Source organism: Melospiza melodia, chromosome 1, assembly GCF_035770615.1.
Source record: "Melospiza melodia melodia isolate bMelMel2 chromosome 1, bMelMel2.pri, whole genome shotgun sequence".
Lineage (NCBI taxonomy): Eukaryota > Metazoa > Chordata > Aves > Passeriformes > Passerellidae > Melospiza > Melospiza melodia.
This window is the reverse complement of record NC_086194.1, coordinates 127446786-127459749: the sequence shown is the minus strand read 5'-3', so window position 1 is coordinate 127459749 and position 12964 is coordinate 127446786. Positions and strand designations below refer to the sequence as shown.

The 12964-nt window shown below is 40.6% G+C and overlaps 1 protein-coding gene across 13 annotated transcripts in view; it reads left to right on the top strand.

The window, feature by feature from the left end:
- The window catches only part of ZNF521 (zinc finger protein 521), a 230315-nt gene that overhangs the window by 203328 nt on the left and 14023 nt on the right, over positions 1-12964 (top strand). For all 13 annotated transcript variants that reach the window (XM_063167613.1, XM_063167693.1, XM_063167684.1 and 10 more), the window contains one exon: positions 358-473. In XM_063167613.1, the coding sequence (XP_063023683.1) occupies positions 358-473 (116 nt within the window). The remainder of the gene's footprint in view (positions 1-357; positions 474-12964) is intronic.

Here is a 12964-nt window from a genome sequence, read left to right as displayed (position 1 = left end):
ATGAAGAAATAATCCTGAACAGGAAATGGCATTTTCAGATACTCTATAGATGAAATCTTCATTGGTTGTCCTGACAGGGTCTCTTTTTTTTTTTCTTGGTCAGTTGTTGGGGTTTTTTTCCTTACACCAGGAATCTTCTTTTGTTTCAATTCATTTGTTTTAGAAGAAGCCTCACACTTTGTAGATAAATGACATTCATTGCTATGCATTATAGCAACAGTGTAAGGTGAAATCTGAATGCACTTGCCTAATTTTACATCCTGGAATTGCTCAATGCTATTGGGAGATTGTTTATAAAAAACCTCTTCACTTATGATATAAAATAATGAAAAACTTGTTCTTTGTCTAATATTTCAGTGTTTGTCCAAGCAAACAAGTTGCAGCAGCATATTTTCTCAGCCCATGGACAAGAGGACAAGATCTATGACTGCACACAGTGTCCACAGAAGTTCTTCTTCCAAACAGAGCTGCAGGTACTACATTTGTTACCTGAGGGTTATAAAGGCATTATGTATTTCATAGCTGAGTTCAAAGTTGTACTTGCCATGACCTCCTCTGATTCTTGCTTATCATCAGGATGGGAATTAGAGAAGGTCAAGAGAAATTGCGGGTGATTCAACCCATGCTGCTTCAAAAAGATGCTGGCAGAAAGCCACCTGGTACAGAGCTGAATTTCAGGATTCTTGCACTGTAGGTTCTTGCAGCTCAAGGTATTCTCTAGGAGAGAGAAATGGGCACCCTGTTTTTCTACTTGATAGCCATAAAACATTTAGTAAACCAGTGAAATGGAAAATAAATGTATTCTTTTGTCTTTAAATGTGAAAAGCACTACACTCCTGAAGTAGGAGTGTAGTGATGGCAGAGAGGGGAAGTAGAAAGAATTTCTCTTTTGATTTGGTGGGGAATAAAAAAGAGGCCAAATGAATGTCTTTTTGTGGGCTGTCAGATTTGTAATGATACTGTTTATTAATGGTAAACAAAAGGAGAGAGAGAAGGAAAGAAAGAAAGAGAGAAAGAGAGAGAGAAAGAGAGAGAGAGAAAAAGAAAAGAAAGGAAAGGAAGGAGAGGAGAGGAGAGGAGAGGAGAGGAGAGGAGAGGAGAGGAGAGGAGAGGAGAGGAGAGGAGAGGAGAGGAGAGGAGAGGAGAGGAGAGGAGAGGAGAGGAGAGGAGAGGAGAGGAGAGGAGAGGAGAGGAGAGGAGAGAGAGAGAGAGAGAGGGAGAGAGAGAGAGAGCGAGAAAAAGAAAGAAAGAAAGAAAGAAAGAAAGAAAGAAAGAAAGAAAGAAAGAAAGAAAGAAAGAAAGAAAGAAAGAAAGAAAGAAAGAAAGAAAGAAAGAAAGAAAGAAAGAAAGAAAGAAAGAAAGAAAGAAAGAAAGAAAGAAAGAAAGAAAGAAAGAAAGAAAGAAAGAAAAAGAAAGAAAGAAAAAGAAAGAAAGAAAGAGAAAGGAAAAGGAGGGGCAGGTAGGCAAAAGTCAGTTATGAAAATAAAGAAACAGGAACATAAGGTAAAAAATACTTTTAACAGTAGAATTAGGACTGGATTTTGAAAAGCAGAATAGATAACTGATTTAGGAAGATGTAAAGCACACAGTGTAATTATGATTTGTACAATCACCTCCTAACAAGTCTATCCCATCTAAAATACACTTCCATTTCAAAATACAGAGTTTCCCAAGCAACTGCCTTCATTTTTTTTGTTGTAATAAACAAATGACATGTTTTTCTACTCAAAGTTTATTCCTGCCCAAGACTAAGAAAAAGATTTTGCTCTTTCCATCTAAGCCTCATTCATTGAAACTTCAACATAACTGAAGCACCTGGTTTTCTAGTGAAGGGCACAAAAGGGTGTCACTACAGAGAAAAACTCTGCTCTACACGGGCTAGATGACAGTTTGTTGGTAGTGCCATGCTGCAGAAGGCTCCTACTAGACCCCATCTCAGTATCCTTAGTGACAGCCTCCCTCTGTCTTATCTACACTTGCAATAAGGAATATTATACACTTAATTCATTAGGTTTATTATTATTTTAATTAATTTGGATAGCCCTACCTCAGTGGAGAATGCATTATGTTTAAACAAATAAAGTGCCATCATGCCATTTGCATTTATATTTTGGGATCTCTGTCTTTCTGCTCTTACCTCCAGTTACCTACCCAGGCTGCTGAAAGGGCAGCTAAGCACTCAGGCACAGCAGTAGGTACTGAGTTTTGGGGTCTGCTTTTGCTGAAAATGTATTGATTTCCAGCCCACTCCCACTTAAAACCTATTCTAGGAGGCATGGCTTTGTTCGGGCTATCTACCACCTAAAGCAGTGGAATCTTTGGCAACTGTCGTCCAGGTTATGGTTTTCCATCCTTTCACATTGCCTTGGTTTGTGTTGGGGATTGCAGCATAGCTGTATGTTTATTCTATCAAGGGCAGTTCCTTACTTTTTAAATTAAATGTGCATCTGATGTTTTTCTCCCATGCAAGGGCATGCTGATCATGTCAGATTAGAAGGTAGGGTCAGCACTCCATGGTTGTAGGGAAGGCAGGGTGGAAACATGTACAAAGTAGAGCAGGGCAGAACGCAGTAACATAGAAATCCTATCCACATGTATTGTTCAGCTGATAATTAAAGGGAATTAATTCAAGTAAACAGAAAATATATGAGTTATAATGGTACTTAATTTGGTGTTTGGCCAAGTGTGATACTTCACTTAGCATTTTCAGGCTCCTGTTCAGAAAGAGGAGCCTATAGGAATGTAAGAATCCCCTCACATTATGTTCATCTCACCTTGTCAATACAAAAATCAAGTAAGACTCCCTTTAGAAGTTTCCATTATTTCACTCCAGGCACTTGCTAGGAATGCAGCACAATCCCACAGGACCGCATTCCGGTGAGAACAGAGAACAAATGACCAGTCCTGAAAATCAAACCTTCAATGTTTTGCTCAACCTTCAAGTTTAAATAATGAAATTTTACAGGAATTTGCTCTTTGTTTTAAGATCCTTTTGACACTTCCTTTGTGCTCCATACACGGCTTTTAAATGCCTTTGTGCTCAATAGCTGCACAACCAGCTTTAAACTTTTCTGGATACTACCTGCATATGGAGGAGCAAATGAAAACCTTCTGTAACAGTTAGAAGTTTATGCTTTAAGAGTGTTTCAAGTTGGAATTTTTGTACTTACATGTTTAGAAGGCTATGTGGTGTATTTATACTTCTGAAATTGAGTTGAAAAAGTGTGTCCCTAAAAGTGTTTATTCTTTAAAATAGAAAGCTTTTATTAAGACATACTTAACACAATAAGGGCTTGTACAAACAAGGAAGCTGAAAGGTAGATGCATTTATAGGGTGCCTAGATTTCCCCCAAAAGATTAAAATCTTCTAATAGAACACCTGGACCATTTAGTTCTCTATAGAGGATGGATATAACTAAAAGAGTGTTCTCCATTCATTATCTATAATAATGAATTTTTAATTGATAAGGAAGTAAAGAAACTTATCACTAGTTTATTATTGAATTTTCATTCAATTAAGAGAAAGGAATTTGTACCTATTAGGACTTCTTTTTCCTGCACACATGCTCTTTCCAATGCCTGCTCCTTTTTGCCTTAGTCTTATTGGACAAAGGCTTAGATGTTTGCTCTGGTGTTTGTGCCTCTCTTGTCTCTGATAAGGAGTAACTATCTCTTTCCTATTTCCAGTGCTAGTATTAATTCCACAGAATCAGAATGATTTGGGTTGGAAGGGACATTAAAGATCATCTGGTTCCAACCCCCTGCCATGGGCAGGGACAGCTTCCACAAGACCAGGTTGCTCAAAGCCCCATCCAACCTGGCTATGAACACAACATATTGTGGCCTTTGTGGGGAGGAATGAGGTACCCTTGTGGGGTGTTAACCAAAGTGAATTAATCAATTCACTTTAGTTTTATGCAGATGTTGTTGGATCACAGAGGTACTGATATCCAATAGAACTGATGAATAATTGTACATTTTTTTCAGTGTATTATCAGTGATGATAGTTAGTTTTCAATATGATGCTAGCCAAGATTACATGATCTCAGCACCATTTTGCCCAGAACAAAAATGATATCTCTTTTTGGTGAATTAGGGCATTTCCTTAACTTCTTGTGACTAATAATTAGTTGCCCCTGGGGTAGTTGTGTCCCCACTTTAGAAACATGAAAACTAGGGCAAGAAATAATTGGATCAGCAGTTGCTTCTCATCCTGTTCAAAAGGGACCTGGCCTCAGTGATTCACGCCCTTGCTGCTTCCCATCTGGACTCCATCAGCACAGAATACCTGGGCATGGAGCCATCAGCCTGTAGGACGTTCCAGCTAATACAGAGAGCTGCAGCACTGGCCCTCAGTAGCAAAGGAGACCAGGAGCATATTCAATCAGCTCTCTAGCTGTCTATACTGCCTTCCTACATGTTTGTCCAGTTGTGTTCTAAAACTCAGTCCTTAATTTTCTTGGTGGACTGGGTCAAGCACATCTCAGACATGACCTGAGAAGTTCTTCCCATTTGGAAACAATGTGGTAGTTGACAAAGTTCTGCTTTGTGAGCACTTCTATCAAAGAGCTGGGGTTTTTTCCTCAGAAGCTAGAACTTCCTCACAGACTGGCCTGTGAGAGCATGGAACAGACTTCCACAGCAGGTAAGTACTATGAGAGATGTCCTCAACTTCAGCTTCTGAGAGCAGGATGCACCTACATGTGCCAAAGGCTCCCTTCTCTCATACAAACATATACCTGTATGCAGATTTCTAAACCTTCCCCAAAATCCCAACCCACAGCAACAGAGCTCTACCAAAACAAAATACACAGCTCCTTCCCTAGGGAAAGGATGAAAGAAAGAATGAAGCACTCATAGCAGATGTTACTCATGTCGCTTCAAACAGCAGGAGAACATTCTTAGCTCCCAGTACAAGCTGCTGAAACAAAGCAGGACAGGGGCAGTATAGAAGAATCTATGGAAGTTTTATGTAGCTTAATGTGAGTCCTTCTCTGGATTTCCAGTTTTACCATTTTCTTGTTCCAAGGTTAGCTCTGTTAAAACTAATCTTCTAGTTTCTTCCTCACTTCTTTAAGGGTTAAACTTTCCAAAGATCTCAGCATTGAAAAATGCTCCCAAAAATTCAACATTTTAAAGCAGCCTTTAAAATACCGTTGACCTGAGCTGGTGCAGAACTAAGCAAGCTCTAGGCTATTTCAAGAACTAAAGGCTTGACTGAGACCTTTAGTGGAGACAGTGGCAGAGCTGGGATTCAAACACTATGTTCTCTCATTTGGGGGTCAGCTAGAGAAAACTGCTAATTAACCTGGGCTGGGGTTGTCTCCTTGTGGCAGAGGCCTTCTGGGGCCAGCTGGGAAAGAGGCTGGTGTACGAATAGCATCAGCCATAGCAGCAGTGGCACAGCTACCTCCATCTAGGATTGTTTTGCCAAGGCCCCCAAAGTAGTTGAGTGTGTGTACCATGTAGGTCCCAACAGCAGGGGAGACCGTGAATAATTTATGCTCTTTACACAAAAACAGGCACAAAACTTTTAAACCTGCAGGATGTTTTCTTCACGCAGAAAAGGCCTCAAAACATTTTTTAAGAGAAATTGGAGATTAGTTTTGGCATTTCTAGGTCCCCAAGCTCTTAGGGTGAGGAGTGGAACATAGATGCTGGCTTTCTAGGCCCCAAAGGCCAGGAGCCAGCAGGGAATAACTTTGTCAGCTCTTCTTAAAAAGAAGCCTACCTGGAATCCAATTAACAGTCAAAGCTTTAGGCCAGCATTTTCAAACTCAGTGGCCTATTTCTGAGAGGGTGCTGAGCACCTCCAGGTGCAGATAAGGCCAGGGCAAGATGCTGGTGCTGAGTACATCAGGAAATCAGGTCAAAAATGCCTGAAGTTAGGAACCTTGATAAAAGCATAGGTGCTGAGCAGCCACAGCCTCGTTTAAAGCTTCAACAAAACACTTTTGATGCCTAAATACAGGCATCACATTCATTAATGTTGGTCCTAGTCCTTAGCAGGCAGTCAGGTTGCTGTTCCCAGAGCAAATGCCTAGGAGTCAGAAGAACTGAATTCATTTGTAAGGTCAGGCGCTAACTTGCTCCACATAACCATGCATGCTCTCCATCTTGTGAGTGAGGATGATGATAATAATATGTGTTCCAGAGATACTAGCTTTGTAATTAATGTTTGTGTTTTAGGGGACTAGGCTGAGCTGCATGCATTGCAAGTTTGCTTTTTTTCCTGGGCCCTTACTGTGCATTCTGTTTCAGCTAGATATGTGTGCATCAGTATGTGAACATCTTTCCATGTCTTTCAAGATTTAAAAAATTCAGACTTGTGTTCCTGAGATTTGAGACTTTTTCCCCCTAGAAGGGAGAATTATTTTCTTTGCAAATTTTCTCAAAAAGGCAATCAAGAGAAGCACAGTGGAGGCACTCATGCATTAGCTCTTTAAGGACATACCTTCTAAGTGTTTCCCCTGCAAGTCTTTTGCTTCAATGTCAAACAAAGTTTAAAAACAAAAAGAAATTTTTTGAATTCCCTTCCAGTGCCCCTTCCCTCCTGGGGACTGAGGGGTGTTGTGGCCACATTAGGTTTTCATGCGGCAATTCTTTTCTAAATAAGAAATTTCCAGGTTTGGAGCTTGTGAGTTCACCCGCCTTTGATTGGCCTATTCAAATGTAAACATTCCCTGTGGGTACTTCATTAGTTCATGAATATTTATAGCACACTGCAAAGCCCACCAAGCCCAAAGAGCCAGAATTTTTCAGGGACCATTTTGATTTCACTAAATAGTGCTTGTCAAAGATGAGCTTAATATTAATGTGTCTTATTTGTCTTCACATACTTCGTATATGAGTAACTCTGCATACCACAGTCAGCCTGTGAAATTTTCTATAGTCTTTCCTGTAAATAAGGAGGAAACAATGTGTTCACAACATCCCTTATACATTCTCTGTGAGAACATTCCTTAAATTTCTGAAGCAATTGAACCACAATTATGGGTTTGTTTTTTCAGATGCTTGAGTAATATTATTGATTAAAACACAGAATTAATTGGCAAATTACAGCACTTAAGTGATAGATATTACATTTATATTCACATTTTAATCTTGAAAAGAAATTCAGACTTAAGGAACAATAAAATGGCAAAGAACTGAAAACTAAATATACTGTCCTAGGTGACATTCATAAAGTACCTTTTCAAAAATAAACAAAAATTTGTATTCCTTCTCTTTTTAGGGGACAGAGTCATACCCAAAAGCATGTGTGGTTGAATATATGTCCCTGTTTTGCCTACTTCTTCCTGTTTATATGCTTGTATGGCAGGATTCTTTCTGTAAAATATAAGTACCTACTAAAAAAAAATAACCTATGCATCTGTTCTCCAAATTGACTCATATGGTCTATATTAAATAGATTCTGCAGAATCAGGTAATATAGTACCAAATAGTTTGTAATCCTTATGACTGCAAATCCTTATGACATACAAAAATGTTAAATGAAATTCATGGTTTCCAGTCTGAAAGCAGCAAATGTTGTCTCTGAAACGTATCAGTGATGTTACATGTCAACATTAAAATCATAATTTCTGAGGTTTTTTAGCAAATAGAACAGTGAGGTGTGCAAGATTTCAGCCTAAAGAAGTAAATCAAAAGTGGCTGCAGAAAGAAAAAGGCACAGAAATGCAGAAGAAGAATGGAACAAAAAGCAGAGGAGTAGAAGAGAAGCAGAGAGGAGATTATGGGACAAAGAAAGAAACAAGATAGAAATAATAGTGGTTGGGAAAGCAAACATTTTTTCTTCTGAGTGATGCTGGTAATAATGATAAGGCACTAGTAAAAATGAATCATGGTAATAATAAGGGGAAGTTCAGTTATTACTTAAAGGCCAGTTTCTGCCCTCAGTCCTTACAGAAACCTTAGCGAACATCAGAGTCCTGTCATAGACTGAGGGCAGGGAAAGCAGTAAATGTATTCCCTGACCCACAGATAATCATTAGAAATGGAATTCTGCCCTTTGCAGAAAATGAGGTTTTATCATCTGTGCCCTGAATGTTTCAGCCTACACCTTGCCATTAGTCAGATCAGTTGGCACATATACCTGGAGTAAGCAGAAGAAATAAGCACTCTATTTGCATGTGAATAATTTCCCTGGTAGATCAGTTCAGTTTGTTAATTGTCCATCCATTAATTTCTTGCTAATGTAGTTGATATCGATGACTGATTTTCTGTGCTAAACAGGAAGCACCACTTCTTCATTCTAGGACACATTCCTTCCTACAACTGCCCTGCTGTTAGCTACCAGTAGCTGCCATTATATTATCTTTCATCTGGCCCAGAGCTGACAACAGATGGCCATCTCCGGGACTGCCATCAGTGTGACTTTATGAAGCATCCAGCTATGGTGTATTGAGGAGCTTCATGGCCAGTTCTGCAAATCTGATTTCCCTTCCCCCTACCCTGCTGCTGGCCCCCCTCACTCCATCTCCATGAATAAGCTCCTTATTCCTGGCTCCACTCTCCACTGGTCCTGTCATTTCCCAACGAGTGGTGGCACACGGTTATCACTGGACGTTTGCAGCCCGAGGTCTGCCCCCACTTCCCTCTGCAGTGCTGGCACAAGGTTGTTGTTGCTCCCATCATCCTCATTCCTCCATGTTTTTGGAGTACCAAAGCATAGGCACAGGGGTTTGGTAGAAGCAAAACTGCTACCTCTTAAGATCTGTAGTTCAAACCTTACCTTCTTCCCCCACAGAACACCTCCTCAAGCTTCAGGGGTTTTTGTTTTTGTTTTTTTAAGTTCTACAAAACATGCTGCCAAATCAACATTGAGTATATTAAGTGTGAAAGAAGCTAAAAATATCGATTAGAGACCTAAAGTGGAGAAAAGTGTAAAATTCACTAGCATCCTGATTCCATTGACATGTTAGATCACTTGGAAAAGCTCTTTCAACTGTGTGGCAGCTGTGCATTTTGGAGAAAGATATATTGTTTGCTCTTGACAGAGTTTTCTAAAGCAAGGTACCTCCAGAGCCAACCCGTATTTTACAAGAAATTCACATTTGTGTCCTTTATTGTGATATTTGCAGCAAGTCTACAGCTAGTGAGAGTCTCTGCCCTCAAGCTATAAAGGAGTAAGGCTCCATTGTTGGAGAGAGAGCAGCCGCCTGTGAAAGGCTGAGATGCGGTAGGCAAGATGAATACTGCTTAAAAGCAATGCTTTGCCATGCTGTCATTTAGAACAGGAACACTGAGGATTTAAACAAAAGTGAAAGGCATGGTAAATGAATCTTTTTAAACTGGTCAAATTTTCAGCTGCCAGAAATAACAAGTTTTCTCCATTGATAGGTTCATTGAGTAGGAGGAAAGTTGGGAGGGGATGAATTCCCCTAGGGAGGAGGTGCAGATAGTTTGGGAAAACAAGGTGTGGTCAGTGATTCATAAAGAGACACTCCAGTAAACAGCAAACTTGGCTCAAAAGTAGTGCTTTTTCTTTTTCTTTTCTTTTTCTTTTTCTTTTTTTTCCCGCCTTTTGCTTTTTTTTTTTTTTTTTTTCTCTTTACTTTGCTTTTGCCTTTTTTTTTTTTTTTTTTGCTGTCAGGGGCAGGGTAAGAGCATCATTGGGCCACTCCATTCTAAGCATGAGTGAAAAAGACTGGTGCAGAGTGGCTACGCAACTGGAAGTGCAAAAAATGTGTATGTCCCCCACCCAGAAGGAGCAGCTTTTAGGTTTAGCATTTCTACCTGTTATTGGAGTTGGTATTGCCATGCTTTGATCACTCCAAGGCGTAAACATTTTGGATGGGAAAAGAGTGTAATTTTGCATGCTCCTGTGATTTTTTGTTTTTTTAAGTTGAGCTTCTTTTCTGTTCAAAGCTGAAATTGAGCGTCCTCCACCCTGTTAACAAAGGAAGAGAGAAAGATATGATTCAGTTCTCATGAACCAATACTGCTGAGTTGCACACATTTCTACGCGCAGCTTTAGTTGTTTTTCTGTGTTGTTATAGCCTCGTTTTGCGGGAGAATCGCTAGGCACAGTCACGGATCATGGGTGTGTAAGTTTGCTCGGGGATACGCTGTGTCAGTGAATCCTCTGCCTCCCCCCACACTTCCTGTGTGTAGATGTGTGCTGTGTAAGATAAAGAACCTGTGATATTGTTAAATATTAGTGGTGCATTTTGCTTGGCTTCGCATTTGTAAAGGTGAAAGGTGATTGTGCAGGAAAATGGAACAGTATATCTGCTGTGAGACAGGCACTAAGAACTCACTCCCATGCTCAGTTATAATTCATGACTGTACTGGTGGGAAGCCCTTATCCCTCTGTGGAGTTAATGCATCTCTACTGTAACCTGCTGAGAGCACCCTGTGTCCCCTCCCACCATCTGTGCATTCACTGGCGTGCTTTCTCTCTCCCCTTTTGCTGTGAGATCTCTTGGTGTTAAAACTGTCACACTGCTAGTGCCTGGTAAAGGTGGCTTTATGATGTGTATTAATGCTGAATTGTCATTTAAGGGTGAGGAGGCAGGTAAAGGATATGTTACCATTTGTTTTAAGCTCTTGTTAGAAAATGCTGGGGAGCAAATAGACAGAAAGGTAGATTTTTCACTTCAAACAACAAACAGCTTTGAACAGTACAGAGAAATTGTCGCAGCTCAGGGTAAGGGCTGTTGATGGCAAATGCGTATTTCTTCCCAATCTAAGCATATTTAACTGTTTCTTGGTACAGTGGATCTCTGTCTCTCCATGTCAAGATCTAAACCAACCACATTGTAAATTGAATAATATGTTATTTACCCATCAGCTGAATTTTATTTTCTTGAAATTGATTTACTCATTTAGCTGAAAAGCCCTCTTGCAGGCTGCAAGTTGCTTCTTTGCTACCTAAGAGTTGAAATTCATTTGACCAAGTGCTGTGAGCTAGTACAGTCTTAACTAAACAGGTAGTGTATGAAGATTTTTTATTATTATTATTGCTGTAAGGCACTGTCAGAGGACTGGTGAGGCTGTCTAGCTTTGAAAGAATTGCACTCAGCTCACAGAGATTTAGATGATGCTTTATCAACCTGGCACTTTACCACAACATTAAACTCAGAATATGGTTAAAAGACCATGTACTTGACTGTCACGGCAATATTAATTTGCAGTGTTTCACTGGATGTAATCTCATGTAGTCTGTTGTTTGTATTCCTTTAAAACTTATAAATCAAATCCAGACCTGGAATACCAGTGTATGAACTTAACAGATGTGCTGCCATAAGGGACCTGCTAGGTTATAAACTGCAGAAATGATCTTTTTCTATTTCAGATTTCTGGCTTATTCCAGGGAGATTTAGTAGCCACAGAGATAAGGTGGAAGGTCACGTGCTAGGACGGTAGCACCCACCCGGCGCTTGACGTTGGGTGCAATTGTCAGGAAATCCACCTCTAATCATTTTATTATTCAGTTGTAGCATCCAGCAAAGCTCCTGAGCGAAAGTAGGGCAAGAATGACTTCAGTAGCTCTGTGTCCAGGTTTTCTTAGGTGAAAGATCACTTTGAGATGACACAGCTGAGTAGTCAGGCTGAAATCCTAGTTGGTATTTTATTAATTTTGCACCAAGATAAATCTTGAAATTCTGACAAACTCCATGACAGGTGAAATTCCTTCTTGCAGAATCTGCTCAGCAAGAGGCTGCTCATTTCGTTCTGTTCAGAGGCAGGCAACAGGAGGGCAGCTTTATAATCAGCCCTCAAAGGAGCCCTGGCCGCCCCAGAGCCTTGGACTGATTGAATAACTCCTGGGCCTCTTCCCCTAGGCCTCCATCAGCAGGGGTCCTGTGGAAAGCAATCTCCCGCAGACTGGCACTGAAGTGAGCTTTAAACTACTATTTTCTGCTCTCCAGAGGAGCCTGGAGTACTAAAAGATAGATGGACTGCAGATATTTTATGAGAAACTGTCAGAAGAAGAGCAGAGTAAATGTTTTTTTCCCTCCTTCGAGTCACACACTGCATCACTGTAGAATTTTTCCCAGAATCTTTTACACTGAAAGTTGGAAATTAATTGGTCGCTAACCTTAATTTCCCCCCTCCCTCTTATTTTTCTTTTTTTCCCTTCCCTCTTTTTCTTCTTCTCTTTTTTTTCCCCCCTTAAATATTCACTCGGAGGCCCTTTGCTTAACCACAGTTGCAGAAAATCAGTACCATTTGCACTGAAATATTTATAATGACAGAATGAAAAATTGGATTCATTTTCTGGCCTGTAGCCGAACAGTCTGCAACTTTGCACAGCATTGTTTAGCATCTCTCATTCCTTCCTTTCTTTGGGGTCCTTTTCACACACACACACACACTCACACACACACGTGCGTGCTGCCCATGCTTCAGAGGAATGTTTAGCAAAACACAGAGCCATTTTTAATCTCAGCCTTGAGAAAACAACTTGTCTCTAACCTTGCCACCATCTGGGGTGGGGGGGTGAAGCAAAGGGGGAGGTCCCCGGGAAGCGTGTAGAATTCCTCTTACAGGAGAGGTTATGGAGAGTGACATGCAGTAATCTGTCCTCTACATCGAAGCAGTGTATGGCTAGCATTCTGCATCTTGCTTTGGTGTGTTGCAGGTTAGGCAGGGTGGGCTCAGTATCAGGCTGGATAGCAGGATCTTTCCAGAAAACCCTGTTCTGCCACCAATTCCCTCCATGGCCTTGAGAAACTCGTTTGCCCACAAAGGAAGAGGTTGTCAAAAGCTCCCTTTTGTGCCTGAGCAGAGACTGTAAAAATGCCCTGTGCTTCTTTGCACCTCCAGAAAACAGAAGATGCTGGAACTGTACATATTTACTTCCCTTGAAGCAATGGTGTGAAGGTGAAGTGGTTGATGTTTGCAAAGAGCTTTGAAAATGAAAGTGCAGATCCTCAGGCTCCAATTTGCATCCCCTGCCAGTATAAAAGGTACCTTAGTCAGACAGCCAAGGAATCCCTTAGTACACAGCAAATCC